We start from the raw sequence: 25,812 nt of genomic DNA, 5'->3' as shown, positions 1-25,812 counted from the left end.
AAAGATGCCCAGGGGCTGTGGAGTTAGTCCCCCATCTTACCTGCATCGGGTTCACTGGGGGACCCAGCCTGGTGGCTCCATGCCTCTGGGTAGTGGACTCTGTCTGTCCCAGATGGCTCTTTGGACCTGAGAGCTCATCAGCATGGCCTGAGGATTTGGAAGAAACCAGGACCCCAGACAGAGCACAGCCTGCAGGGTGCTGGGGTCTCATGCTGTCTGCTGAGAACAGCCGCATCCCAGAAGCTGCCTGCTGATCTGGGTGCCGTGAAGGGCCAGGCCTGTGCCCTCCCCTGCCCTCCATCCTGGCAGCTGGGCTGCATTCCAGTGCTGCCCGCAGACGCCCCAGACTGGGCTGGTGCCAATGTTCAGACCACATGGAAGGAAAAGGGCTCTCTTTATTGCTCTGGCTTGGCCTCGTGTCTCCCAGAACGCGGCTCTGTCCTCGTGGGCTCAGGGGATGCAGCGGTGGTCAAACGGGGGCCTGGCTCTGCTGTGCACTTGGTGGCGGCCTCAGTCAGTTTTCCTGAACCCTGGAAGGTAAAGCCACCGGCATGTGATGGGATTTGGAGGGCAGCCGTTACCCCAGTTACCCAAACGCCCCTGAGTGCTGGCATAACGCAGGCGTTCTGGCAGCCACTGTGGCTCTCCACGGCCCACAGGCACTGTGACCAATCCCCGCCCCCTTTTTTTTAATTAAATGGATTAGGAAAACAGATGTTTCCCCAGCACAGAGTCACACGGTCACCTGGCTTCTCTGATCTGAGGGATAATGGTGGGTACAAAGCTACTGGTCAAGAAAGAAGATCTACGTTTGCCCAGCCCAGCCATCCCAGCTGCGTGACCCTGGGCAAGTCAGCCCCCCTCGGTTTCCTCCTCCAGCAAATGTAAGGTTACTGTCGCCCACCTCCCCGGCCCTTAGGCCAGTGCAGCCACCTCGGAGAGAATGTCTGAATGGTGCAGAGTCCTGGGAGAGAACGAGCTGGAGGCCCCTGGCTGTTCTACGGTGTTCCACACCTAAGTCCTGTGTACCCATCCCTCACTTGATTTGCACTTCTGTGCAGCAGGATTATTACACTGATTTTCCAGTTGAGAAAAAACGTGGCTTAAGGAGGCTGCAGGAGGGCTCAGTGGTAGAGCCTGTGTCTAGCACACCAAGGCCCCAACACACACACACACACACACACACACACACACACACACACACACACACACGCAGAGAGAGGGCCTGGGCCCTTCTGGGGCCACAGAGCTGGTGAATAGGCCCAGGAGGAGTGAAACCCAAGCCCCCTGCCTCCGGGGCACTTCCTGGATGCTAAATCTCTTTTGAAACAGAAAACCCTGACAGGGAAAGAGTGAACAGGAGAAGAATATAAAAATTACCTATTAACTTCTGAAAGAGAGGGATGAAGCCCTGCAGGACGCTGTGGACGCGGTACACTGCGCAGGAATAGAGAGAAAGGCGAGTCAGGTCTGCGCCCTGTCCAGGAGTCCACCCGTCCCCCGTGGACAAGGGCCCAGCTCAGGTAACAGTGCACGAGTTGTTGTTATGAGAAACACTGAGTAACAACAGGGGCAGGAAAGCCGTGAATGCAGCACCCACTCCAACCCCGGGAGCTACCTCGCCCGTGGCTCCTGGCTAGTTCTGTTTGCCACGTGAAACTGTTTTGGTCGCCTTTTTAATGGAACTGCCCATGTTTTCCAGGAGGTTTTGCCAGTGACCTCACACTGACCTTCAAAGTGGTCAGGAAGAAAACATGAGCATAAGGAAATGGAAAAAAAAAGTTCAGCTTGTGACTCTCCAGCCCTTGGTAAGCACAGATGGGCCGCCGGCCACCATCCCTCCAGGTCTGCATGTGCGTGTGCAAGCACACACGGGCACACGTGGTTCCTGGCGTGCGGGGGCTTACCCAGCCCAAAGTAGATGCCGACGGTCTCCAGAGAGGCGAAGGTGAGCAGGCCAACCCCGAGGGACATGAACCAGTCTGGAGGGCAGCAGAGGAGAGCATGGTCAGCCTACAGGTCTGGACCCCCATCTCCCATGACCCCTGCAGCCCCGCGCAGTCTCCCAAGGGCCTTTACCTGCATAGTAGTGATAGCACACCAGCGAGGCCCCGATGGCAAAGCAGAGGAGGACAAAATGGAAGAACTCGTCTGCAAAGGAAAAGCACAGGCTTGCTCTCCTCCTGCTTCCTCCTCCCTCCCTTTTTGTGTGGTGTGGCGCCTGGACCCAGGCCTCTGTGCTCTGCTGCTGGGCTGCACCCCAGTCCTCTCGCAATTTTTTGGTGTTTGCTTTTGTGCGAGATGGGGGTCCCATTATGCTGCCCAGGCTGGCCTCGAACTCCTGTGCTCAGGTAATCCTCCTGCCTCAGCCTCCTGAGTTGCTGGGACTGCAGGGGACACAGCGGCCAGCTCTCTTTGTTTCTTTCTGGTACTGGGGATTGGACCTAGGAGCGTTTAACTGCTGAGCCACATCCCCGGCCCTCTCTATTTATTTAGATACAGAATCCTGCTAAGCTGCTGAGGCTGACCATGAACTTGGGACGCTTCTGCCTCGGTCTCCTGGAGTAGTTGGGATCACACACCTGCTCCACTGAGTCTCCTTTTGAAATGACAAAGTCTCTGTTCAAATGGAAGTATTCAGACACACTGCCCCTGCTGCTCACCGCCCAGACTAAAAGAGCACCCAGATGCCTCTGTCCAGACCTGCCTTACATTACTTTAAAAACACACATCACCCTTCAACTGTCTTTTTATTTCTCTACTTCTGCTCCCCTCCTCCGGGTTGGCTCCGTGTGGGTGGGATTTTGGTGTCCTTCCCTCACCAACCTCCATCAACTGGAGCAGCACCGCACAGTGGTGTTGAGTGCCTCATTTGTTCGATGGATATTAAAAACAATTGTAAAAAGTGCAAAGTGAGCCAGATGTGGCGGTGCACACCTGTTAACCCCAGCAACTCAAGAGGCTGAAGCAGGAGATCACGAGTTCAAGGCCAGACTCAGCAACCTGGCAACTTAGTAAGACCCTGTCTCAAAATAAAAAATAAAAAGGGCTTGGGATGTAGCTTAGTCGTAAAAGTCCCTGGGTTCCATGCCCAGTACCCAAAAACAAAAACAGAATAAGTGCACCATGTTTAAAGTCACAAAGGTAACAGGAAGTGAAGAATAGCTGAGAGGCAGGCACTGGAACTCTGGGGTGGTCTGTAAGAGGCCCCTGCACTTTGCCAGGCACCATGGGGGTCACCAGGAGAGAGAAAATAATTGTCCTGCTTCCTCAGGAGCCTCAACAAGGGAGATGCAAAAACGACTCTTTAAAGGAAGGGCTGAAGTATACTAAGCATGCGTGAGGCCTGGGATTCCGTCCCCAGCACTGCAAAAAAGACAAACAAAAAGAAAGAGGACAATCCAGAGACAGTTCCCTAATACAAGGCCAGCTCCCTAAGTGGGGTCTCAAGGCTGCAGGAAGGTCCAGCTCATACTCTGATGTGCTCTGACGCGTTGGACAACTGTCTCGACCTCTCTGAGCCTCCGCGTTCTTACTGATTAAACCACTGTGAAGGTCGCTGAGGGTCTTGGACAGGAAAGCGCTTTGTAAGTGATACAAGATGGCCTGATGTTGCAAATCACTGCTATCAAGGGCATTTTGAAAGCAAGTAAAAGAAAGGTGAGGAGGGCAAAATTGTTTGCTTCTGGAGAAAAATCGAAATGAATATTTCTAGAACTTTCTTGGCTCTGAAGTCAGTTACCCTTTAGCCAAAAAAAAAAAAAAAAAGTACATTATGCAGAACTAGAGACTGTGTAAGAAGAAAGCGTCAGACTTAAGTCTCTCCTGAGAAGAGAACCTGGCAGGGAGGGGATGAGCAAACGTTTTTCCCTTTTTTTCTTCACTTGATTTATCAGCAATGCAGAATTAATTCCCAACAGAGGAATTGCTCCCTGACTCTATTTTCTCAGGAGTCAGTATTTAGAAAATACAGGTCCTGGGGCTGGAGTGATAGCTCAGGAAGCATGACTACAGCACGTGTAGAACCACTTAGTTTGAAAGAATAAAAAATCAAGCCTGTCAGTTGGAAACAGTCACGAACAGAGCACCCAGGATGTGGGGCTTTAGGCACTTTTTTAAGGTGCCATAAAATTCGGATGCCAGGCTGGGGACGTAGCTCAGCAGTGAAGCACTTGTCTACCACGCGTGAGCCCTGGATTCCATCCTCAGCACCAGATGTCACCATGACCAGGGCAACTGGAGGACCTGGCGGAAGAATGAAGCTGAAGGACAAAGGCACAGGCCAGCGTGGTGAGGGCTTGGCCGTTGGCACAGAGGTGGGTGCTGCTGGCACCTAGGGAAGCTCTGCAGGCAGAGAGGCCAGAATCGGGACCTGGAGGTCATATTCAAGCCAGGAGTGACTCGGGAGTTCCATTCCTTCCTTGGGTTTTTCTGACTTTCAGTCACCCGCAGGCCACCTTTGTGATTTCTGCCATTTCTTACAGATCACCTCTTACCATTTTCGCAATTTTACGCTAAGCCAACGACTAATATCTACTTAACGTTTTCTTTAAGTAGATTCCTTTTTTCTTTAAACCAAGTTATTTTGAAAGGAAGCTTTATGTCACAACAGAAAATGGCAAACTGGGATCGCGTTTTAAAAGTCAACACAAGACAAACCAAACCAGCCCCTTTGTCTTAGAGGCTGTGTGCTCTGGGTCAGAATGGCAATGAGCAAGGTCAGGGTCATGTCAAAGGCCCCAGGGCTCCAACCAGCCTGTGCTCTCCTAGAGAGTGGCAAGGGCGATCCCTTCTCCCTCTGGGGTGCAGCAGGTTCTAAGGCAATGTGGACGCAGCCTGCACTTTTGAGAATCTTGGTTTCAGTCCGCGAGCCTTGGTTTGGTCCAGGAAAGGTGTCCAGCATGCCCTGGATCACGTGCTGGACCCAGAGGAGGGGCTCCTGGGTCTTCCAATCCCTGAGAAAGGTGGGGCTTTAGCAACAAGATGTTTCTAGAACTGTCATTTATTTCATCAAAAACCACAGTCTCAGTGACTTGAGAGGCTGAGGCAGGAGGATTGCAAGTCCAAGGCCAGCCTTAGCAACTCGGTGAGACCCTGTCTCTAAATAAAATATAAAAAGGGCTGAGGATATAGCTCAGTGATTAAGTGCCCCTGGGTTCAATCCCCAGTACCAAAGCCAAACAAACAAACACAAGGCAAAGTCTCCCTCCCACCCAGAGCTTCTTCCCAGAAGTCCTCCTGGATTCCACGCCTGCAGCAGCGGAAGTCCCCCTGGCCCTCACTGCTCCTTTCTGAAGGCTGTTCTAACCTAATCTCCAGGATCCCTAGGTGGGCCAGACCCATCTGCAGCTCTGCATCTGGCCACAGGACCGGGAGGCACTTAGCATCCTGGTGACTTCATGTACACACAGAGCACAGGGCCAGCATTCAAGTGGCTAGATGTAAGTCGCCCACCAATCTAGAGCCTCCGTTTCCACATCTGAATAAAATCAGAATCACTGTCCCCCTTCCTGGGGTGATTCAGGGCTGAGGGGTTTGCAAACTGCAGGACACTCAACAGAGGTGGCCATGATCTCTGTCCCCACAGCAGCCTGGAGCGGACAGCCAGTAGCTCGGGACCCCGTTTCCTTACCGTCTTTCTTTATGTTCAGTCTTCGTAACCGAGAGGCCTCCTCCTCTTCCCCTTGGGAATAAGAGAGTGTTTGGCTTTGGTAAGGATGGCAGGAGGCATTCTCTTCCCTGCCTGGCTGAGAATTCATCTCCTGGATGCTTCCTTCTGGGTCAGAGGTCACTCACTGCAGCCAGGGCAGGAGCGGTGAAGGTGGGGCTGGCTGTCCTTGGGTCCTGCTGGCCCTGCCCTCCTCCCTCCAAGGCCTGAGCTTGACTTCCGTTCCACCTGCCCTGTGCTGGAAGCTCCTTTTCTGAACCACGGTGACATTCCTGCTGGGACTGACCCGCTCTCTCAGGCCATCGGCAGTCCCTCCTACCCCGCTGAAGCCCAGGCCACCTCCCGTTCTCCTCAGAGCTGTGTATTTACCACTTGCTGAGTCTGAGCCTCTCCTTCGGAGTCCTGGAAAAGAGAAACTCAACATTAGCGTCCAGGCTGGTCTGGGGTCCTTAACAGGTGCCTCCGCCCCAGGGAAGGCAGAGGTGACCTACCAAATGCTCTAGCCACCAAAGAATCTTTCTATCTGCCAATGGCTTTTGCCTAGACCCTCTTTCCAATCTCCACTGGCTCCCGGACTCAGGCGGCAGCCAGCCCTGCCTGCTCGCCGAGCCCCATCTCTCACAGCCACACACGGTGGCAGCAGGTGGCTCGTGGGAGAGAGGGATCCCCAGACCTTGCTGGGCACAGCATGGATGAGCCCTCTTCCCTGCATGGACACTCACCTGATTCCCTGGAGAGCATCACTTCTCCACCTGCACGGAAGGAAAACCAGTGATCACTATCCATGATCCTCTGTTGGGAGCGACGAGGGAGGAGGTGGGTCCTGCTCAGGCTTTCTGCTTGATTTGGTGTGGCCAGGTGGGGATAGGAGCAGGCTGAAGGGCTCCTGCTCCATCTACAGGGGCAGCCACCAGCCACCAGCCACAGAAAACCGCTGCCAGCAACGGCCTCCAGATCCCGAGCACGTGGGAGCCAACCAAGCTGGGTCGCTCCCCGGGGCCGTGGCCCTGCATCCCGACTGCCGAGCTACCTGCCAGCTGCCAAGGCTGAGCTGCAGCCGCTGTCCTGGCTGGCCTTCCCAACCCCGTCGCCATCTGGTCCTTTATGCTTCTTCTAGTTCCCTGGTGACCTCTGTCCTAGCCTGTCACCTTCTCCTCAAGGACAGGCAGGATTCTATGTGACTCCTCACACCAACATGCACACCAGCCCAACCCCTAAGCAGTTCCTGTCAGTCCTCGGGGGCGGCCCCAGGACACCAACACCAGAAGGGAACACTCAGCACATGGCACTGAACGCTCAGCACACCCGGCTGTTCCCAGGGCTGACACACAAACAGGAACACCATCACCGAGAGTGAAGAGCACACTAAACCCATGAAAAGAGACGGGAGCCCCAACAGTATGATTCACGAGCACCCTGGATGCCTTAGGAACAAAAAGGAATTTAGGAATAAGTGACTATATTTACATTTTCTATGGTGAATAAAAATTACTTTTATTACATATTTAAATACACACACACACAGAGTGTGGGGGGGTATTGGGAATTGAACCCAGAGGTCCTCTCCAGTGAGCCACACCCCAGCACCTTTTACTTTTGAGACAGGGCCTTGCTATGTTGCCCACGTTGGCCTCAAACTTGCCATCACTCTGCTTCAGACTCCTGAGCTGCTGGGATCATAGGCATGTAGCTCCAGGGCTCCACGGGGGCACTTAACCGCTGAGCCACACCCACAGCCCTTTTAATATTTTATTTAGAGACAAGGTCTTGTTGAGTTACTTAGGGCCTCATTAAGTTGCTGAGGCTGGCCTCCAACACATGATCCTCCTGCCTTAGCCTCCAGAGCCACTGGGATGACAGGTATGCACCACCAAGTTTGCCTTGCATTTTTAGACAGCCCAGCATTCACAGAGGAGTACTGACCATGTCCCATTTTGCTGATTGGGAAGGCAAGGCCCAGAAAAGGCTAAGTGACTCATCTAGGTCATCCTATAGCTCAGAAGAGGAGAGACAGTCTGGGCATAGGGGAAACACCCTGTCTGGCCCATCAGCTCTCTCAATCACTCGCCCACCACATCTACGTCTGCCTGGGAGTTTTCAGCTCATCAGATACCAACAAAGCCCTAAGCCCTCAAGTCCCCTGATTCTGTTTTCTCCAGTTTCTGGACAACCACTTACCTCCATAGAGTTGAAGTTCATCCTTCAAAATGCCAGGCTCCCCGTGCTCAGCGCCTGAGTAGAGACAAATCCCTTCTGTCAGCTTTCCCCCGACACTGTCCCAGGGCCACTTCCATCTCCCTTGGGTCTGAAGCCTGGGAAAGTAACAGTCCTAGGGCTGGGGTGGGGCAGAGGAGTCTGCAGGAGGCAGGTGAGCCTTATGTGTGCCCCCCTTTGCACCCTCTCTCCTCTCTGCCTCTAGAGGTAATCACATGCACTTAACAGGGAAGAACTGGGGGGTCTGCAAGAGCTGGCTCAAGGGCTGTAGTGACTGTTATTTACAGAGCTTCTACTCTGTAACACCAGTGCACCAAGTAATTGATATTTAACACTTCATCTCATCCTTATGGAAACGGTACGAAGGTGTTACTGCAGCTCTACCCACTATACAGATGAGGAAACAGAGGCTTGAAGGGTAGATCGGGGCATGGGGTACAGTTCAGTGGTATATCCCAGTGGTAGTGTGCTTGCCTAGCATGCATGAGGTCCTGGACTTGATCCCCAGTGCTGGGGATTAGGCAGAGAAAAGAAAAGAAAAAGAAAAAAATGTTCTCCCCACATCACACAGCCAATAAGTTGTGACTACTAGGTCTGTAAAAAACTCTGCTCTTGGGGCTGGGGATATGGCTCGGTTGGTAGAGTGTTTGCCTTGCAAGCACAAAGCCCTGGGTTCAAATCCCCAGCACCACAAAAAACAAACAAAAACAAAAAACTCTGCTCTTCTCATCTTTTTTCCTCCCTTCTTCTTTGACTTCTTTTGGTTCTGGGGATGGAATCCAGGGCTTCAGCATGCTCAGTACATGTTCCCCAGCTCCACGAATCATTTTATCTCTAGAAATAGAACCCAGGGCTCAATTCCAGCTTAACTAAATATGGCATTTACTAAACTCTTCCCCTTGTGTGCTTTTCTTCCTGCAAAATGTATTGTTGTTGTTCTGCAAAAGATATATCCCTCTGGTTGTAAAAATAAAACGTGCTCATTGTAAATTATAGTATAGAACAGTTCATAAAAAGAGAGAATAAAATGACTCACAATTCCACCTCCCTCCCAGAAACGAGCAATATTAACATTTTTGCATTTTTCCTTCTGGTCTTGTTTATAACCATATATGTATGAATTTTTACAAAGTATACATGGTATCAAAGTAATTCTAGGATTCGACATCTTTCTCTTTCACTTCCCTGGTAGATGAAGAACAGGGCTATATCCAGGACAGCGTGTCACACTTTATTTGGCTGCGGTGGGGCATTAGGCTATTTCCGGTTTGTATCCCATGATAAACAATACTGTGAGGAACATCTTCACACACACAAGCTCAGTACCACTGGGAAACTCAACAGTAAGCTGAGTGGGCAGAGCAACAATGGAGGCCTGTGCCTACCAGGTGAGCTGTCCCTGTGGGGGTGTCCAGCCCCTGGGCTCCGTCCACGTTTTCTAGAAATTCTGGGGTGCCGGTCCTCATCACCACTATCTGCAGAGAACAAACACAAGCTGTAGGAGAACCTCGGCCTGGAAGGAGTCAGGAATACGTTCACTCTGCTGGTCATTTTTAGAACTTTGTTATGTAGGAGATGAGTTCTGCTTTGGGGATTGGGAGTTATGAGACCCGCCTCTTCCTGTATCACTTAATCTTTCTTTTTTTTTTTTTTACACCAGGGATTGAACCTGGGGCACTTTACCACTGAATTACATTCCCCAGTTCTTTTTTTTTTTGAGACAGGGACTGGCTAAGTTGCTGAGGGTCTCACTAAATTGCTGAGGTTGTCCTCAAACTTGTGATCCTTTGGCCTCAGTTTTCTGAGTCGCTGGAATTACAGGCATGCTCCACTGTGCCTGCCACCCCCAGCCCTTTTTATTTTTTGAGACAGGGTCTTGCCAAGTTGCCCAGGTTGGCCTTGAACTTGAGATCCTCTGCATCAGCTTCCTGTGTAGGTGGGATTACAGGTGTGGACCAGCACACCTGGCTTCTCTGAATATTTTCAACCTGTCGTTGGTTGAATCTGTGAACGCAAAACCAGAACCTAAGGATTCAGAGAGCCAACTGCACATCAGAATAAGAACAGTGGTATTTACCTCAGGAAGGAAGAATTTGGGTGAATTCCATTTTCTTCTTTTCTGTATTTTACAAATATACATCGATGCCAAAACAAACAAGCAAGCAAAACCTTTCATTGTAACAAAGGTAATGCATGTTACAAAACATCAAACAATATGGAAAATAAAGAACGCAAAAGTGCCAGGCGCAGAAGTGCACATCAGCAATCTCAGCTACCTGGGAGGTTGAGCAGGAGGATCCAAGTTCAAGGCCAGCCTGGGCAACTCAGTGAGACCCTGTCTCAAAATAAAAATAAAAATGGCTGGGGAGGGAGTTCAGTGGAAGAGTGCCCCTGGGGTCCATCCCAAGTAGTTAAAAAATAAAAAAGTATTTAAAATTCTATAGCCAGAGACAGCATCTATCAACCTGTACATGAGCATTATTTTAACTTTCTCTACAATTTATTTATTTATTTATTTTTTGCGGTACTGGGGATCGAACTCAGGGCCTTGTGCTTCTACAATTTATTTAAAAAAATTTAAATTTACAATAAAATCATGCTTAAAATATGGACAATTTTTTGTGTATGTTCTCTAATTCAATTATTCAAAAAATTGCTGGTGTCTCCAGTACTCATCTCAAAAGTGCTTGATAAATAATTACTGAATAAACGCAAGGGAATATACTAACATGTTTCGGATGGTTATCTCTGGATGATGGAGTCAATTGATATTTTCTTCTATTTCACAATTGATATTTCTATTTTGATTCTCGTGTCCTTTTCTGTTTTCAGTACTGGGTATAGAACCAAGCGGTGCTTTACCACTGACCTCAGTTATTTTCTATTTTTTATTTTGGGACGGGGTCCTGTTAAGTTGCTGAGGTGGCCTTGCTGTCCTTCTGTGTCAGCCTCCCAGGCTGCTGGGATTATAGGTGTGCGCCACTGCACCTGGCTTCTTCCTGTATTTTCTACAGTGTGCCTATGAGTAATCTCACAATTGAGAACAAAACTTCATTTACAAATGCCAAGGGCTGGGGATGTACCGAGGTGGTCGAGGGCTTGCCTAACATGGATGAAGCCCTGGGTTTGATCCCTAGCATCAAAAAGACCCCCAACACCAACAAACGGAAAGGATGAAAATAACAAGATACATTATACACAAAAATTCTGCAGGGAGAGAGCTGGTGAGGTAGGACCCGGGTTCTGCAGGTAAGGAAGGCGCCGGCTTTTAGGGATGAGGGCCCTGCTCAGTGTCTGGACAGGAGGGCGAGTTCCAGCAGCGGTCAGCACGCAGGATGAGGGCTGGGATCCTGAAAGCCCGTCCACCTCTATGCTGGGCACTCTGTGCTTATCCTCCCGCTTTCTGCTGGTGTTCAGTTTTGTAAGTTAGTCAGTCCCATGTGTACCGTGGAGACCCCAGGGAAGGGGCTTATCATCACCCTTGGGGTAGAACATTTGGAGGGAACAGCATTCCTTGAGGGTCAATCAGAGTCAGAAGATGGAATATGCCTAGGGAGGAGGAGCTAAGGGCCAGGTGACCATTGCCCGGCACCTGGAGGCTCTCCCTGAGCCAACCCTGGTAGCTGGTGGGTCTCTTGGCTTTAATAGAGAGATGGCTTGCTTTCTAGTCCCACGAGGACACTGGCTACACGCAAGTCATTCTCCGTGTCTCCTGAAATAAGCCTTGACTTTGTGAATATTGGTCTCATCATAACAGGAGTCCAGGGCTTTATAAGCTTTTTCTTTTCTTTCTCTCTCTCTCTCTTTCTCTCTCTTTGTTTGAGGAACCTTTCAGCAAATAAAATCTTCAGCTCAAGCCCACCAAGTACAACAGTTCATAGCGCAGGAGCTCACCTTGAGGAAGGGTAGAGCCTTGCTATTAATTCAGCCTCACATTTTGAATTAAAAGAGTAAAAATGAAAGAATATTGTTATTTCCTAAGGATAATGTAGAAATTTGTAATCAAGACCCTACTAGATGTCATTTCTCTAAACCCACTAGAGTACCTGTGGAAATTTCAAATGATTTAGAAGAATTCAAATAGTAAAGTCTTTTGCACATGAATGCTCATGAGGATAAATCTGGGAAGAGTGGGCAAACTTAACAATGTTATTTTTAGAGTCACTTTTTTCATTTTAAGTGCATAAAGGATACATGATTTTTTTTTTTTGGTAGGGCCGGGGACGGAATTCAGCATCCCCAAGCATGCTAGGCAAGTGCTCTGCCATTGATCTACACCACCAGCCCTAACAACCATTGCTATACCTGAGGAGGAGGAAGATGATGATGAGGAGGAGGAGGATGAAGAGGAGGAGGAGGAGGAGGAGGACTTGTCTCTTTCAAATTGCTTTCGGGCAAAGAGTTCAGACTTCCCAGGCTGCTTGTGGAAATCTGTCTCTCCACCTGGGGGGCACACACAGGCAAGGGATGAGTGCTTCCAGCCCTTCCCGCCCGGGACCACCGGGTCTACATGGATTCTGGGGATCAGGAGGGGCTGGATTACCTTCCTAAACATCTAAGGTCAATGCAAGGTGCATTGACCCCAATGGGTTCCAAAGGCCTAAGATGGGAATCTCTGAATATGGACCCCAGAAAAGAGGTTTTAAGCTCCCTTCCCTGCCCAGAGACCACTAGACTCTGTCGGGTCTGCCACTTTAGGATTCTCTATAAATTACTCTGCGAGGTACTGGGAAGCCGCGATCCCCATCACACCCTCGACCTTCCCATCCCCCATTCTGGGGCCACGGAGGATCCTTCCCATCTCCGCAGAACTCACCTAGTGCCAGCTCAAGCCCCTAACAATGCTGTGAGATTTGGGGAATAAATGAGGGTCCCCTCAGCTACAAAGTGTTGGGAGACAGACTGGACCAAGTCCGTGTGCATGCGTGCCCGAGTGTAAAATCATTCCTTCCCATTTCAACTGCGATTTGCGCCACTGCACCACGTGAGCTGAGCAGGGTCTCCTGTCCCACCTACTCCTGGAGCCCACTTCCCAGGTGGCTTTGCCCAGAGGATCAGGGAAGGCAACATACAGTCTCCATCTTCTGTTTCTCTGTGGCTTTGACTGTTGTTCTGAGATTGGGAGGAGGGTCCTGACGTCTCCATGGCTTTCCCTGGAGGATAAACAAGGATAATCAATTTCACTTTAGCCACTACCCTTAATAGAGAGAGTTTGGCAAACAGATAAGACAAAGACAATCACCCAAAATTCAGAGATAGAAGAAAAACAAATTATAAAAAAAGAAACATACCATTAGGGATATCTGAATAATGATCACCTTTTGATAACACTAGAATATTTTCTTAGGTGTGATATTTATGTTGGTGGAAATGTTATTTTGGTGTTATGTTTATCCTTAATTTTAATGACACATGCCGAAATATTTAGGATAAAATATATGACTTCTAGGACTTGCTTTAGGATGATCTTTTTGGGGAGTTGAGAGGAACAGGACAAGTTCCCCAAACTACTTATGACTATGAATTGATAATTTTTGGAGCTATATCAGAATATAAAAAGTGATTTTCTCTGGGTGGTATTATGGGTATTTTAATTTTCTTATTTTTTACTTTATATTTTCTAAATTTAGACTTTGCTATACTAAAACAACCAATACTTGTTCATTATTTTAAAATGCAACATGCTACCTTATATCAGTATAATGCTCAGTTTTACAAAGGGCTTTTGTGTCCATAATCCTATCTGAGCCTAGTAACAAACCAGTCAGGCAGGAACTGGGATTAATTACTCCTCACATTTGAAAGTGGTTTCCAGACAACAGAACATCTTCCCCAAAGCTTGTCACATTTGATTTTATAATAATCCTGCAATGTAAAGTTTTATTATCTGAGTCCTATAGAGGAGGAAACTGAGGCTCAGAGATGCAGTGACCTGCATGGAGAAACTATAGTGTTCATATTCTATTGAATGCACTTGAAAACATTGGTCCAGGGCACAAAACTGCTTACAGGCCACCATGGAGTCAGGTGGGAGACGCCTGTCGGGATTATTTATGGATGGAAATGGTGAAGATGAGGACGGGAAGTAGTACTTAACAGTGCAGAGGGAGGTTTGGAAATATGTCCCTTTAGCACACGACACTCTGTGTTTTCTTGAACTCTGGAGTGGTAACTAGTGGTGGGCTTTCAGATGGGGTAGGTCATTACTGGAAAAATCCAAACATCTAACTTTGGTGAGCAGATGCTTCCCTGGGGAACATGTAGCCAACATGCTGGGGTCGTTCCCCAACAGCCTTGATTTTTGCTGAGGACATGACCACCCAACTGGAGACTACATTTCCCAGAATTCATTGAACTTGGGGGTAGCCATGTGACCACATCCTTGCCTACGGAATGTGAGCAGATATAATTTTTTTTTTTTTTTTTTTGGGTGCTGGGGATTGAACCCAGGGCCTTGTGCTTGCAAGGCAAACACTCTACCAACTGAGCTATCTCCCCAGCCCCCAGATATGATATTGCAGTGCTCTGTTGAGAGATGTGCAATGGCTCTGGGGGCGGGGGAATGTATACACTGACATGTGTACACAGACTTCTCGGAAATTTTTCTGATGTAAAGGATATACGGCATGCAGTTTACAAACCATAAAACATTGCTAATTACCATAAATTCCATATGTCTACAGCTTTAGTATAACTTGGTATTTCGTGCAAACCCCACTATAAACCATAAACTGCCAATGTCAATGTCGCAAAATCAGATTTCATGTAAGTGCCTAATTACCACCAAATTCAGCAGAGACGCAGCAAAGATGTTGCTTGGTCTCTGAGGAATGACAGTACTTTCAACATAAATGTTGGCTAATATTTAACACTGAGTGAAGACAAAAGCAAAATAACAGGCATTTGTTGGAATTTTACTAGTTTGCCAGTGCCTAGTTGTTGTTTTTTTTTTTTTTTTTTTTTTTTTTTTTTTTTTGCAGTGCTGGGGATTAGAAGCCAGGGCCACTGTACTTGCAAGGCAAGCACTCTACCAACTGAGCTATATCCCCAGCCCAGTCAGTGCCTGGTTTTCACTAGTTTTGTCAAATACTTATTTACAATGTAATGGCTACAGGTGCAACATTGTTTGAGGTTTAATCTGAGTATTAGCATTTTCTTGATGGCTTTCTTAAATTGAGACAATCAACAAGACAAACAAGCTCTGATGTGCAGTTAACTGACTTCTAGGGTGTACAGACTCTGCTGTGCGTGATTTCAAGCTCTACTGTGACCTGGCTGAGCACAGAGCGAGGAAGAGAAGCTCAGGAGCGCACGGTATGCAGTATTCCACCACGTGGGTAAAGAAGACGTGAACCACCTGCACTGCACAGGTGGCAGCAGAACACGGTAAGATAAATTAAGAAGTGGTATGTGCGACATACTAACTACTTTTATTTTATATATTTTTCTCCTTTTTTTTTTTTTTTTTTTTTGCTGTGCTGAGGATTGAACCCAGGGCCTTGTGCTTGCAAGGCAGGGACTCTATCAACTGAGTTATCTCCCCAGCCCACTACTCTTATTTTTAACAATCTATTTAATGCTTTGTTTATATAACTGATTGTTAAATAATGGTTGTGTTTAACAACTAGCTTTCAAAATTCCCGAAAATTTAACAACTGGCACAGCCTGGTTCTAGCTCCATCTACGTTAACTTCTGTTGGCCCTCTGCTTCCACTTTCCTGATCTTGTGTGCATGAACGCCAGGTTGCTACATCCCTGAATGTAAGATTTGGGGGAGCTGAATCAACTCCAGTCCCACAAACAAGGCAACACCCTGGGAATGGCTGAGCCAAAAGGCAAAGGGAACCTGGGTCCTGCCTGTCTGGACCTGCCCACCCTTGAACTGCTTTGAGCACAAGAAATAAGCTTCTCTTCCTGTGCCCTGCGTTGTGGGTCTGTGCGTCAGGCCACAGATCCCTGCCCTATTCTCCTCCCAGCTCCAGCGCCTATGAAGACCCAGGCTTCTCACCCAGCACCGCTGACATTTAGAGCCAGATTATCTGCTGTCATATATTGTAGGATGTTAAGCAGCTCCTGGCCTTGGGGCCAGTAACAACACCCCTTCCACCATCTGAATCATTCAAAGGTGTCTGCAGGGGCGGGGATCGTAGCTCAGTGGTACAGTGCTTGCCTAGCACGGACAAGGCCCTAGCATTCAATCCCAAGCACCACGCACACACACGTCCCAAGCACTGTCTCCGGACGTTGCCAAATGTACCCCCATCCTGGTACCAGAGTCACCCTCTGGTACCACTGGTCTAGAGAACCACTGGTCTAGAGAATCCATCATAAGACTGTGGCGGTCTCTCAGCCACGGCCCATGTGGATGAGAAAAGGGTTAACAGCCAGAGGATGATGTTGGCTATAAATCAATCAATTACTCATAAACTTATTAATCAATAAACACACAAGAGCCAATACTCCTTTTAAATGCGAGGGGGCATGACGGGTCTGGCCGTACCAGCTCTGGCTCTAACAACAAGGAGTAGCCCGCCTCTTTTTTTTATAGACACACAGGTAAAGGGTCCCGGATTGGGAGGAGCTTCTTCTGTGATGCACAGGATGGGTGGAGTTAGGGGAGCCATTTTCTCAGGGACACTAGACAAGGAAACCCTCCCGGGCAGCGCCACATACTTCCGTGGCTGCTAGTTCCTGGAAGCCAGGCCTCCGTGTCCCATGACTCAATCTTGCCTGGTTCTGCTAGGTAAGGATGGCTTCCCCCACGAGACCCTGGCAACTCCTTCCTGCAGCTCAGATGGGAACGCAGCCTTGACATCAAGGTGTGAGGATTGAGGCAGCCGTGGAAGCTGGGCCCAGTTGCTCGACCTCTTGCCGAGCCTCAGTTTGCTCCTCTGGGAAATGGAGACAGTAACAGGGCTCATCTCATTGTACTGCTATGCAAATGGTAAAAGTTCAAACACACAAAGCATTCGGGACAACACTTGGTGGAGAGCAGGTGCCACCCAAACGCTAGCTCAGAGAAGGGTGTAGGTGCAACAGGACGACATTTGGTGTAGTGGCAAGGGCGCGTGCTGTGGGGTCGCACTGACCAGGCCCCCACTGCTGTGCAGGGACTTGACCTTGGGCAGTACAGTTCACCTCTCTAATCACCTCATCTGCGAACTGGGATGGTGGCACCTTAACAGGGACATGACCAGGACAATGACTGCCTGTAGGATGATCAGTGAGTATGAGTCCAACCCCCAGCATAGAAAAAAAAATCCAACTACAGCAGCATAGAAAAGGACATGCTTTGGGAAGGCCCTTACGGAAGGTTCCATCAAAGCACCACAAAGAGGGTGGAACTCAGGGGTGCTCTGCCACTGAGCTACACCCCAGTCCTTTTGATTTCTGGAGACGGGCTGTGAGTTGCCCGGGCTGGCCTCAAACTCGTGACCCTCCTGCCTCAGCCGACCACGTCACTGGAGTCACAGGTGTGCACCACCGTACTCGACTCAAGAACTTAGATCTTGGACACCCCCCAAAGGCCCATGATTAAAGGCTTGGCGCCAGGGTGGCACTTTAGGGAGGCGGTGGAACCTTTAAGAGGTGGGGCCTAGTGGGAGGTCTTTAGAGACAGGCCATTTTCTATGAGTACTGTGGGACCCTGGGCTCTTCCTGTTCCTCTCTTTTGTTCCCTGGCCAGGAGGTGAGCAGTTTTGTTCCATCATGCACTCCCACCATGATGTGCTGCCTCACCACAGGCCCAAAGCAACAGGGCCAACTGGTTTTGCTCAAAAGTGGGAATGTGCAAAAGTGGGAACCAAAATAAGTCTTTTTGTCTTTTTAAGCTGATTATCTGAGGCATTTTGTTATACTGACAGAAAGCTAATACGACCCAACTCCAACAGAACTCTTTTATCCTCAGACCTCAGTGTCCAGTCCTAGCCCTGCTCATCCCTTGTCTCCTAGGTCTCAGGCTCCACTACTCTTTTCTAGAATAAAAATTCCCATTTCTCAGGAAGAGTTCAACTAAGTAATAAGAAGTTCACTAGACATGAAAACTAATTGCTATCTGGTGCAAACCTATAATCCCAGCAACTCAGGAGACTGAGACAGGAGGATCCTGAATTCAAGATCAACCTGGGCAATTTAGCAAGATCTCAGAAACTTTTTTAGATTTCAAAAAGGGGTGGGGGCTGGGGATATAGCTCAGTGGTAAAGCACCCTGGGTTCAATTGCTAGTATCAGAAAACAAACACGCACATGCAAAAAAATCCTAATTGATACCAAGTTACGAATGACTGATAACTTCAAGTCCAGGACACCTTTGTATCTTGAAAAGAATTCTTTGCATGCAGCAGGTGAACAATTATTTCAATGACTGAGATATAATCTCTAGTGAGACTGTCAGACAGCCGGTAGGAGGAAGAGAGCTGCTGGCTGATAAACACACCAAAGTTTGCCACGCAATGAGCTCTCTTTCTGGTCCCATCTCCTTTCTGTCCCAGTGTTCTCCACTGGTCAGGCGCAGTATTTTCAGGCCTGAGACAGAAGCCTCCCAAGTTCAAATCCAGCCTCAGTGACTCAGCAAGGCGCTAAGCAACTTAGCAAGGCTCTGCCTCAAAATAAAGAATAAAAAGGGCTGGGGATGTGGCTTAGTGATTAAATGTCCCTGGGTTCAATCCCTGCAAGAGGGAAAAAAAAAAAAAAAAAGGGAAGAAGGAGGATGAGGAGGAGGAGGGGGAGGGGAGGAGGGGGAGGGGAGGAGGGGGAGGGGGAGGAGAAGAAAAGAAAACCACCTCATGAAGTTCACGGCTAGCTGCCTAACCAGCACCCACTGTTCCCAGTCCCCACTCCCTGAGCCCGCCCTGCACTCCACACCTGGCCTTCCTTCTCGCTAACAAAACTAAAAATTTTTTTCTTTGGGTTTCAGGTGAGATACTTGTTTTTCCAACCTCCATGGAAGCTGGAGGTAGCCAGGAGACCTGGTTTTGTCCAGTGAGAAGTGGCCTTCTGAGAGGACTTTTGCTTTCCCTGGCAAGATTGGCAGGGGTGCCATTTCTCCCCTCTTCTTCCTTCCGTAAAACTGAATGTGGTGGCAGGAGCCACAGCGGACATCTTGTGACTGTGAGGAGAGGCCAGAGCAAATGGAGTCACATTGTTGAGCTGTTAAGGCATTACCAGAAAGTGCCTGTTTTCTTGTAATTTGAGAAAAAATTAACTTCCTTTTTATTTAAATCATTATACTCAGGATTTTCAGCATTTGTAGCTAAATACCAGTTGACTAATACACCTCTCCTCTCCCACATTTGTCCATTAACTGAGCACCTGCTGGTTGTGGCCACTGTGTTGAATAAGTTGAAAACTCGTCCCCAAAGAATTTTAAGATATACGAGGAGGAAGTTTCGATTTGCGTTTCTCTAATTACTAGAGATTTTGAACATTTTTTCATACATCTGTTGATCATTGTATATCTTCTTCTGTGAAGTGTCTGCTCAGTTCCTTAGCCCATTTATTGATGGGGTTATTTGTTTATTTGGTGTAAGGTTTTTTGAGTTCTAAGATTTCATCTTACGCCAATTAGAATGTCTATTATTAAGAATACAAACGACAGTAGGTATAGGATGTGGGAGTACCCTCACACATTGCTGGTGGGGTTGCAAATTGGTGCAGCCACTCTGGAAAGCAGTATGGAGATTCCTTAGAAAACCTGGAGTGGACCCACCATTCGACCCAGCTATCCCACTCCTTGGCCTATACCCAAAGGACTTAAAATGAGCATACTACAGTGATGCAGTCACATCAATGTTCATAGCTGCTCAATTCACAACCAACCTCGATGCCCTTCAAGAGATGAATGGGTAAAGAAACTGTGTTATATATACAAAATGGAATATTACTCAGCTATAAAGAAGAATAAAATTTTGGCACTTGCAGGGAAATGGATGGAGTTGGAGAATATCACACTAAGTGAAATGAGCCAATCCCAAAAAACCAAAGGCCAAATGTCTTCTCCAATAAGTGGATGATGATACATAACGGGGGGCGTGTTAAGGGAAAAATGGAAGAACGTTGGATTGTGTAGAGGGAGATGAGAGGAGGGGAGGAGAGGAGGGGGGTGAGGGGAAGGAAAGATAGTGGAATGAGCAGACATCATTATGCTACGTACATGTACGATTACATGAATGGTGTGACTCTATATTGTGTACAACCAGAAAAGTAAAAAGTTGTACTCCATTTGTGTACAATGAATAAAAAAATAAAGTTAAACATCCACTCAACCTCAATCCCCACCCCAAATCTACCAACTTAAAAAAAAAAAAAAAGATATACTAGGAGGATGAGGAAGCCAGGGGCCATATCAGACCAGGGTTAGACAAGGAAAGTTCCTGAAAGAGGGGCTGCTGGGGGTGAGCCTGGACAGGCCACAGGGAACAGTACGTGCCAAGGCACAGAGGCAGAGGGCACGGCCTCCCAGTGAACAACTGGCAGGAGGCAGCTCTGGTGAGGAACGGGACTCGGCGAGGCCCAGAGGGCAGTCCTACACTATTTCCTAGCACATTGCTGTCCCAAACCTTAGTCACCTCTGGCTTGTTCTAGACTCTTCTTCAAGGTAGGGCACCTTGTTGCACAACTCCAGGGAGGAACTGTTTCTCGACACGGCCCAGGGCTCAGCAGAGTCTGACACACCTCGGGTTTGTGTCCTCCACTGGATTGTGAACTGAGTCAGGACGGGGACTGAGGCTGACTCAACTCTGTGTCACCTCTATCCTATATAGGGCTGGGCGCAAGGCAAAAATGATGAGCAGGTGATGATGACAACGATGATAAACAGGCCATGCTCTAACAGTTACATATTCCTCGCCATCACGGCTGTGCCCATTTTATAGGTAAGACTACTGAGGCATGGCTGGATGTGGTGGTGCACACCTGTGATTCCAGGAGGCTGAGGCAGGAAGATGGCAAGGCAGAGGGAGACCCAGTCTTAAAACAAAAGACAGAAAGAGCTAGGGATATAGCTCAGTGGCTATATCCCCTAGATTCAATCCCAGAACCAAAACAATAACCCCCTAAACAGAAAGCTCCGGGAGCACACAGCTAGGAAGTGGTTGAGCAAGGGTAGCTGTAGACTGGTAGCTGCTCAGTCCGGAAGCTGACACTTCTTCCCAGGCCCTAGTCATCAGCATCAGGAAAGAGGCCACAAATAGTCACCATGGTGCTATGCAAATGATGCTGACTTGGCTTATCCTCAGTTCCTGGTGGCGCTGGATTAAGTGTCCTCCTGGTCTAGGGAGCTTACTTGGGCAGTTTTTGGTTTGTTTTTTAATAAAACAGACTTAAAAAAACTGAGGCAGCCCAAGCTAGCCTCGAACTCCAGGCCTCCAGTGGTCCTCCTGCCTTAGCCTCCCAAGCAGCTGAGACTACAGGTGTGCGCCACTGCCCCTGGCCTTCTAGGGCAGATTTTCCACCCTCTGGTCCATGGGGAAGAGGGTGGCAGAACCATCACAGAGGCAGGACCTGAGGGAGCCCCTTCTCTCTTAATGTCCTTGTCCCATCCTGTCCCCGTCCATGTTTCTGCTAGAGAAAAGATACTTACAGCTTTCTAAATTTGACAGCCAGCTTAACACACAGGGACAGAGTGCTCGTGATAAGGACAGAAGACAGTGTGAGAGAGATTGCGGAAGAACTTCTAAAATCTCAAGTTTTGAAAACGTGACTTTCAGTTGGGGTGTGCGGCTCAGGCGGAGAGCACGTGCCCAGCACTGCGAACAGAACAAAACAAGGGACTTCCTTTGAGCTAAGATGGGCCATGGGCAGCTGAGACAAAGGGAAGCAAAGAAAGCAAAAAGGGGAGGGAGAACGTGGTGAGCTGCCTGTGACCTTGTAAGGAACACTTAGAAAGCCACCTTGCTGAAAGCAGTCCCTTTACCTGGGCCGGCGGACGCCCTGTGGGTGACTAGGAGCGGCAGATCTCCGCGTCTCTTCCTTAGTCTTGGATCTGTGTCCTTCGTTACCTGGAACTCTGGGCCACGTCCCTGGGAGGCTCTGCACGTGGCCAAGCTCATCATTTAGGGTTCTTCTGAAAACCGGACTGATCTCAATCCCCGCCTTGAAGACTCACGTGAGATTTGCAGCATCTTGTTTCAGATCCCTGGACCATCGCCCCCTTCCAGATCACAGGTCTGACAGATAAACATCCTGAGCTACGAAACTGTCCCCTCCAGAAATAAGGAACTTCCCTGGAGCACCTCACGACCCCAGGGGAGAGAACGATCAACCAGGCCATTCTACATACACCTCTTGCCCCTGCCCAGCTTCTCCCTCTATTTACACCTAAAGCTTCTGTCAGCCCCAAAGACAGGGCTGAGGTGTTGGACCTCATTTTGCCTTTCCGATATGGCCTTATTCATTGAAGTTCTTCTCCTGTTTTTCACTGTTACTCTTTAAACTTGGTTTCAGGGGCAGGTGGCTAGAGCAGGCTTGCTGGAACCCCCCAGTCAGGCCTCTGGCCTAGGATTCTGGAAACAATCGTTTTTTTCTGCAGCACTGGGCATGGAACCCAGGGCTTCACGCATGCCGGGCCAGTGCTCTCCTGCTGAGCGGCACCCCAGACCCTTCCTAAGCTCTCAGTCTACACAGGTCCTCATCTACGCAGGAGAAAACTGAGGATCAAGCAGACCAAGTGCCCTATCCAAGGCCTCCCAGCCTAGAGACTGAACCGACGCTGACCCCAGCAGGGAGGCCGTGTTCCCCAGCCACGCCCTGGCTGGCCGCCCTGAGGCTCCTGCATCTTAGGCTGGACCTTCAAGGAAATGGCACGCCTGACTCTGCCATTTTTCTCCACACACACCAGTCCTGCTGAGTTGGCAGTGGTGCCAAGGCCTCTGTGCCCACACATTTTGCTGGACTGGATTTCCCCTCTGGTCAGCCCAGATTCCCTGAGCCCTAGGCCATTAGGGCCCACTAGTCCTCTGTCTCCCTCTCTCCCTCCATCTCACGGTCCTCCCGGCAACCAGAGGGAGGCGAGTGGGGATCACTGCCCTGCTTCACGGACGGGAAGCAGGTCTGGAACTCACTGGAGGTGGAAACCGCGGCGCACGATGGTTGGAGCGTCTGCCCGAGTTCATGTGCCGGACACTCAATCCCCCTGCCGCTGTGCTGGGAGGCGGCCTAGTGGGAGGCGGCTGGGCCCTGAAGGCTCTGCCCTGGTGCGTGAATCCACATCATCTTCGTGGGAGCGGGCCAGTGGCTGCAGGAGCGGCCTGGTGAGGAAGCGAGCTCGGCCTGGCCTTGCGCTGTGGTCCTCACCCTCCCGGCTCTGAGCAGGGGACGAAGTACAAGGGCCCTGGACAGATGCTGGCTTGCCAACCTTGGCCTTGCCAGCCTCCAGAAGCAGAGAGATAAATGTCCTTTCTGAAAAACCCCCGTCTCTGGTATGCCACGATAGCAGCACGAATGGACCAGGCGGTCCCGAAGCAACTCGGGGTCGGGCATCTCCCAGTCGGCCACGCCCGCCCCGTTTCCCCCCAGAATACCTGGTTTCTCTGCTCCTTCAGGAGGGAGCCTGGGAGGGGTGGGCTGTCTGCTCTGCTCTTACCCAGGCCCCCGAGCTGCCCCGCTCTGCTCAGCCTGGTATCCCAGCTGGAGAGTGGGATGGCAATACCTGCCCCGAGGGCTGTGGGGGTCAAATGGTACCGCGCCCCTAGTGAGTCTGCAATACTGGCACTTAATAAATCCAGCCCCCTCCCTCTTTGCAGGCACAACATCTCCTAATTTGGCTAATGATCACATTACTCTGGGAGCACGTTGCCAGTGCACGTTCCTGGGACTCTCCCTCCTTGGGGGCTTTTATTTGTGGATCTGGTATTAGGAGTGAGGTTAGGGTGAGGGCATAGCGCAAGGAAATCTGTGTGGTGACCAAGGGTACCACGTGCTAAGTAGAGTGTGGTCCACTCAGATCCCCAGAGCCTTTCTCCCGAGTTCACAGTAGTCTCCCAAGTGGGTCGCTGGTCCTGGCCTCCCCTCTCCAAACACTGCTGGGTTATCCTGGGCCTCGATTTCCCCATCTGCAGAGAAAACTGGGCTACCTCTGCAAGGTTCCTCCTCTGTGACTCTCTAGGGGACTCATGGTCCCCTGCAATTAAATTCCTCAGGTTAATTAATTTTGTCACCAAAGAACTTGAGGAGATAAACTTAACAGGACCTGTAAGGGGCCTAGGGTAGCACGGACCTATCCTGCGGGGAATGCAGGCCCTTAAAATGCTCCAGAAGGGGAGCGCTGGGCCCGGCGCTGCCACTGTCCTCGGTCCCCTTGGGAGCTCGGTGGCGTGCTTATCTAAGGCTCCGGGAGGCCTGCGGAGGAAGAGAAGGTTCTTTCACAGCACATCATGCAGGGGCGCCGTCCAGCGTCTGAGCACTGCTTTGGGAAGTGCTGTCTGGACGTCCCGATGTCCCGCAGTCAGCTTCCTCCCACTTAGGACGGGCCTGCCTGCGTCCCCAGTGCATCTTCCCTCCCTCTGTCTGCAGAGGAGGAGACGGGACCACACACGGCCTCTGGGGACCAGCAAGCTCAACGACAACTGTCTTCTCAGCAGCTCTGGACCCTGAGGGGTGGGTAGTGTGTCCTCTCAGGTGCCCTCAGTTCTCAGAGTAGAGGCTGCTGGGTAAACCCCAAGGGCCTGGGCCTGGCGCTACCACTCACCCATCCTGGGCCCTGGCACGCCACTTCCCTCCTCGACCTACCTTTCCTCATGCCCAGAACAGGACTCGGGACCTCTAGTGGGCCTGTGATGATCACACCCTGAGCCAGGAAGCGAGGCCGAGAGCGTCTTGCTTCACCGGGTGGCTTGAGCCACTTGGGCAATGGGGGCGCACAGCCCACGCCACACTTCACCTCTCAGCTCAGTGATCTGGGGCAACATCACTTTACTTGCCTAAGCCTCTGTTTCCCCTTCTGTACAATGGGTGGCCAGGGCCACTCCTGTGCAGGGCTGCTGTGAGGGATGAGTTGACAATATCTGAGGTAGGCACGGTGGGCAGGCCTGTTCCCAGCTACGAGGAGCCTCGGGCAGGAGGACAGTCTGGGCAAGTGAACAAGGACCACTTCAAAATCAGATCGAAGAAGGGCTGGAATGCAGCTGTGCGGCGTCACGCCCCAGGACTGGAAGGAAAGAGACAGAGCCTGAGCGCCCCGGGACTGGGCCCGTGTATCTCTCGCTCTCTTGTACTCTAGCCCCTGGCTCGGAGAAAATGCCTTATAGGAAGAAACCATAGCATGCTGAACTTCAGAGCTTAAAGAAACAGGCAGGCCTGCACGCGTCTTCAGCGTCTTCTCCTTCCTCCCGAAGGCGGTCCACGCCATCGTCCCCTCCCGCCACCTCCCCTGCCTCCCGCTTCCTGCCCCAGCCCACATCATCCCCTGCTCCTCAGGAAGGCGCTCTCTCCCTCCTCCAAGTTAGAAGCCCACAGTGTCACAGCCAGGACATTAAAACCGAGGCCCAGATAGGGAAAGGGACTTGGCCAAGGCCACACTGGGAGGGGTCTGGACATGAATTTCAGATCTTAGAACACCGAGTCCAAGTGTGAGAGGAACCTGCTTGGCTTGGGATTTAAGGGGTCCCCAAAGGCTCAGGTGTTAGAGACTTGGTCCCCAGCACTACTGGGAGGTGGTAGAGCCTTTAAAAGATGGTGCACAATGGAAGATCTTCAGGTGACTGGGGACGTGCCCTTGAAGTGAGCAGTGGGACCCCAGACTCTTCCTCTTTCTCCCCACGAAGAAAACAGTTTTGTTCCACCAGACACTCAAACCATGATGTGCTACCTCACTGCAGGCCAAGCTACGGGACCGACCAATCATGCACTGGAACCTCCAAAAATGAGCCAAAATAATCCTTTCTTCTTCACAAGTGAATTACCTCAGTTATTTCATTACAGTGACAGAAGCTGAC

The 25,812-nt window shown here is 50.0% G+C and overlaps 1 protein-coding gene across 2 annotated transcripts in view; it reads right to left on the bottom strand.

Annotated features, from left to right (window-relative positions):
• Nucleotides 1-375: 375 nt before the first annotated feature.
• Nucleotides 376-25,812, bottom strand: part of TMEM40 (transmembrane protein 40) — a 32,425-nt gene continuing 6,988 nt past the window's right edge. Inside the window, exons 2-12 of one of the 2 annotated variants that reach the window (XM_079122325.1) lie at nt 12,955-13,035; nt 12,188-12,325; nt 9,268-9,357; nt 7,847-7,900; nt 6,391-6,420; nt 6,038-6,070; nt 5,633-5,683; nt 2,080-2,151; nt 1,908-1,982; nt 1,381-1,437; nt 376-530 (exon numbers count right to left, since the gene is read on the bottom strand). In XM_079122325.1, the coding sequence (XP_078978451.1) occupies nt 511-530; nt 1,381-1,437; nt 1,908-1,982; nt 2,080-2,151; nt 5,633-5,683; nt 6,038-6,070; nt 6,391-6,420; nt 7,847-7,900; nt 9,268-9,357; nt 12,188-12,325; nt 12,955-13,027 (693 nt within the window). In that variant the 5' untranslated portion in view covers nt 13,028-13,035 and the 3' untranslated portion in view covers nt 376-510. The remainder of the gene's footprint in view (nt 531-1,380; nt 1,438-1,907; nt 1,983-2,079; nt 2,152-5,632; nt 5,684-6,037; nt 6,071-6,390; nt 6,421-7,846; nt 7,901-9,267; nt 9,358-12,187; nt 12,326-12,954; nt 13,036-25,812) is intronic. The other variant, XM_079122324.1, reaches the window with a different exon arrangement.

Source organism: Sciurus vulgaris (genome assembly GCF_902686455.1).
Source record: "Sciurus vulgaris genome assembly, chromosome: 19".
Classification (NCBI taxonomy): Eukaryota; Metazoa; Chordata; class Mammalia; order Rodentia; family Sciuridae; genus Sciurus; species Sciurus vulgaris.
This window is presented reverse-complemented; position numbering and strand designations above follow the sequence as displayed.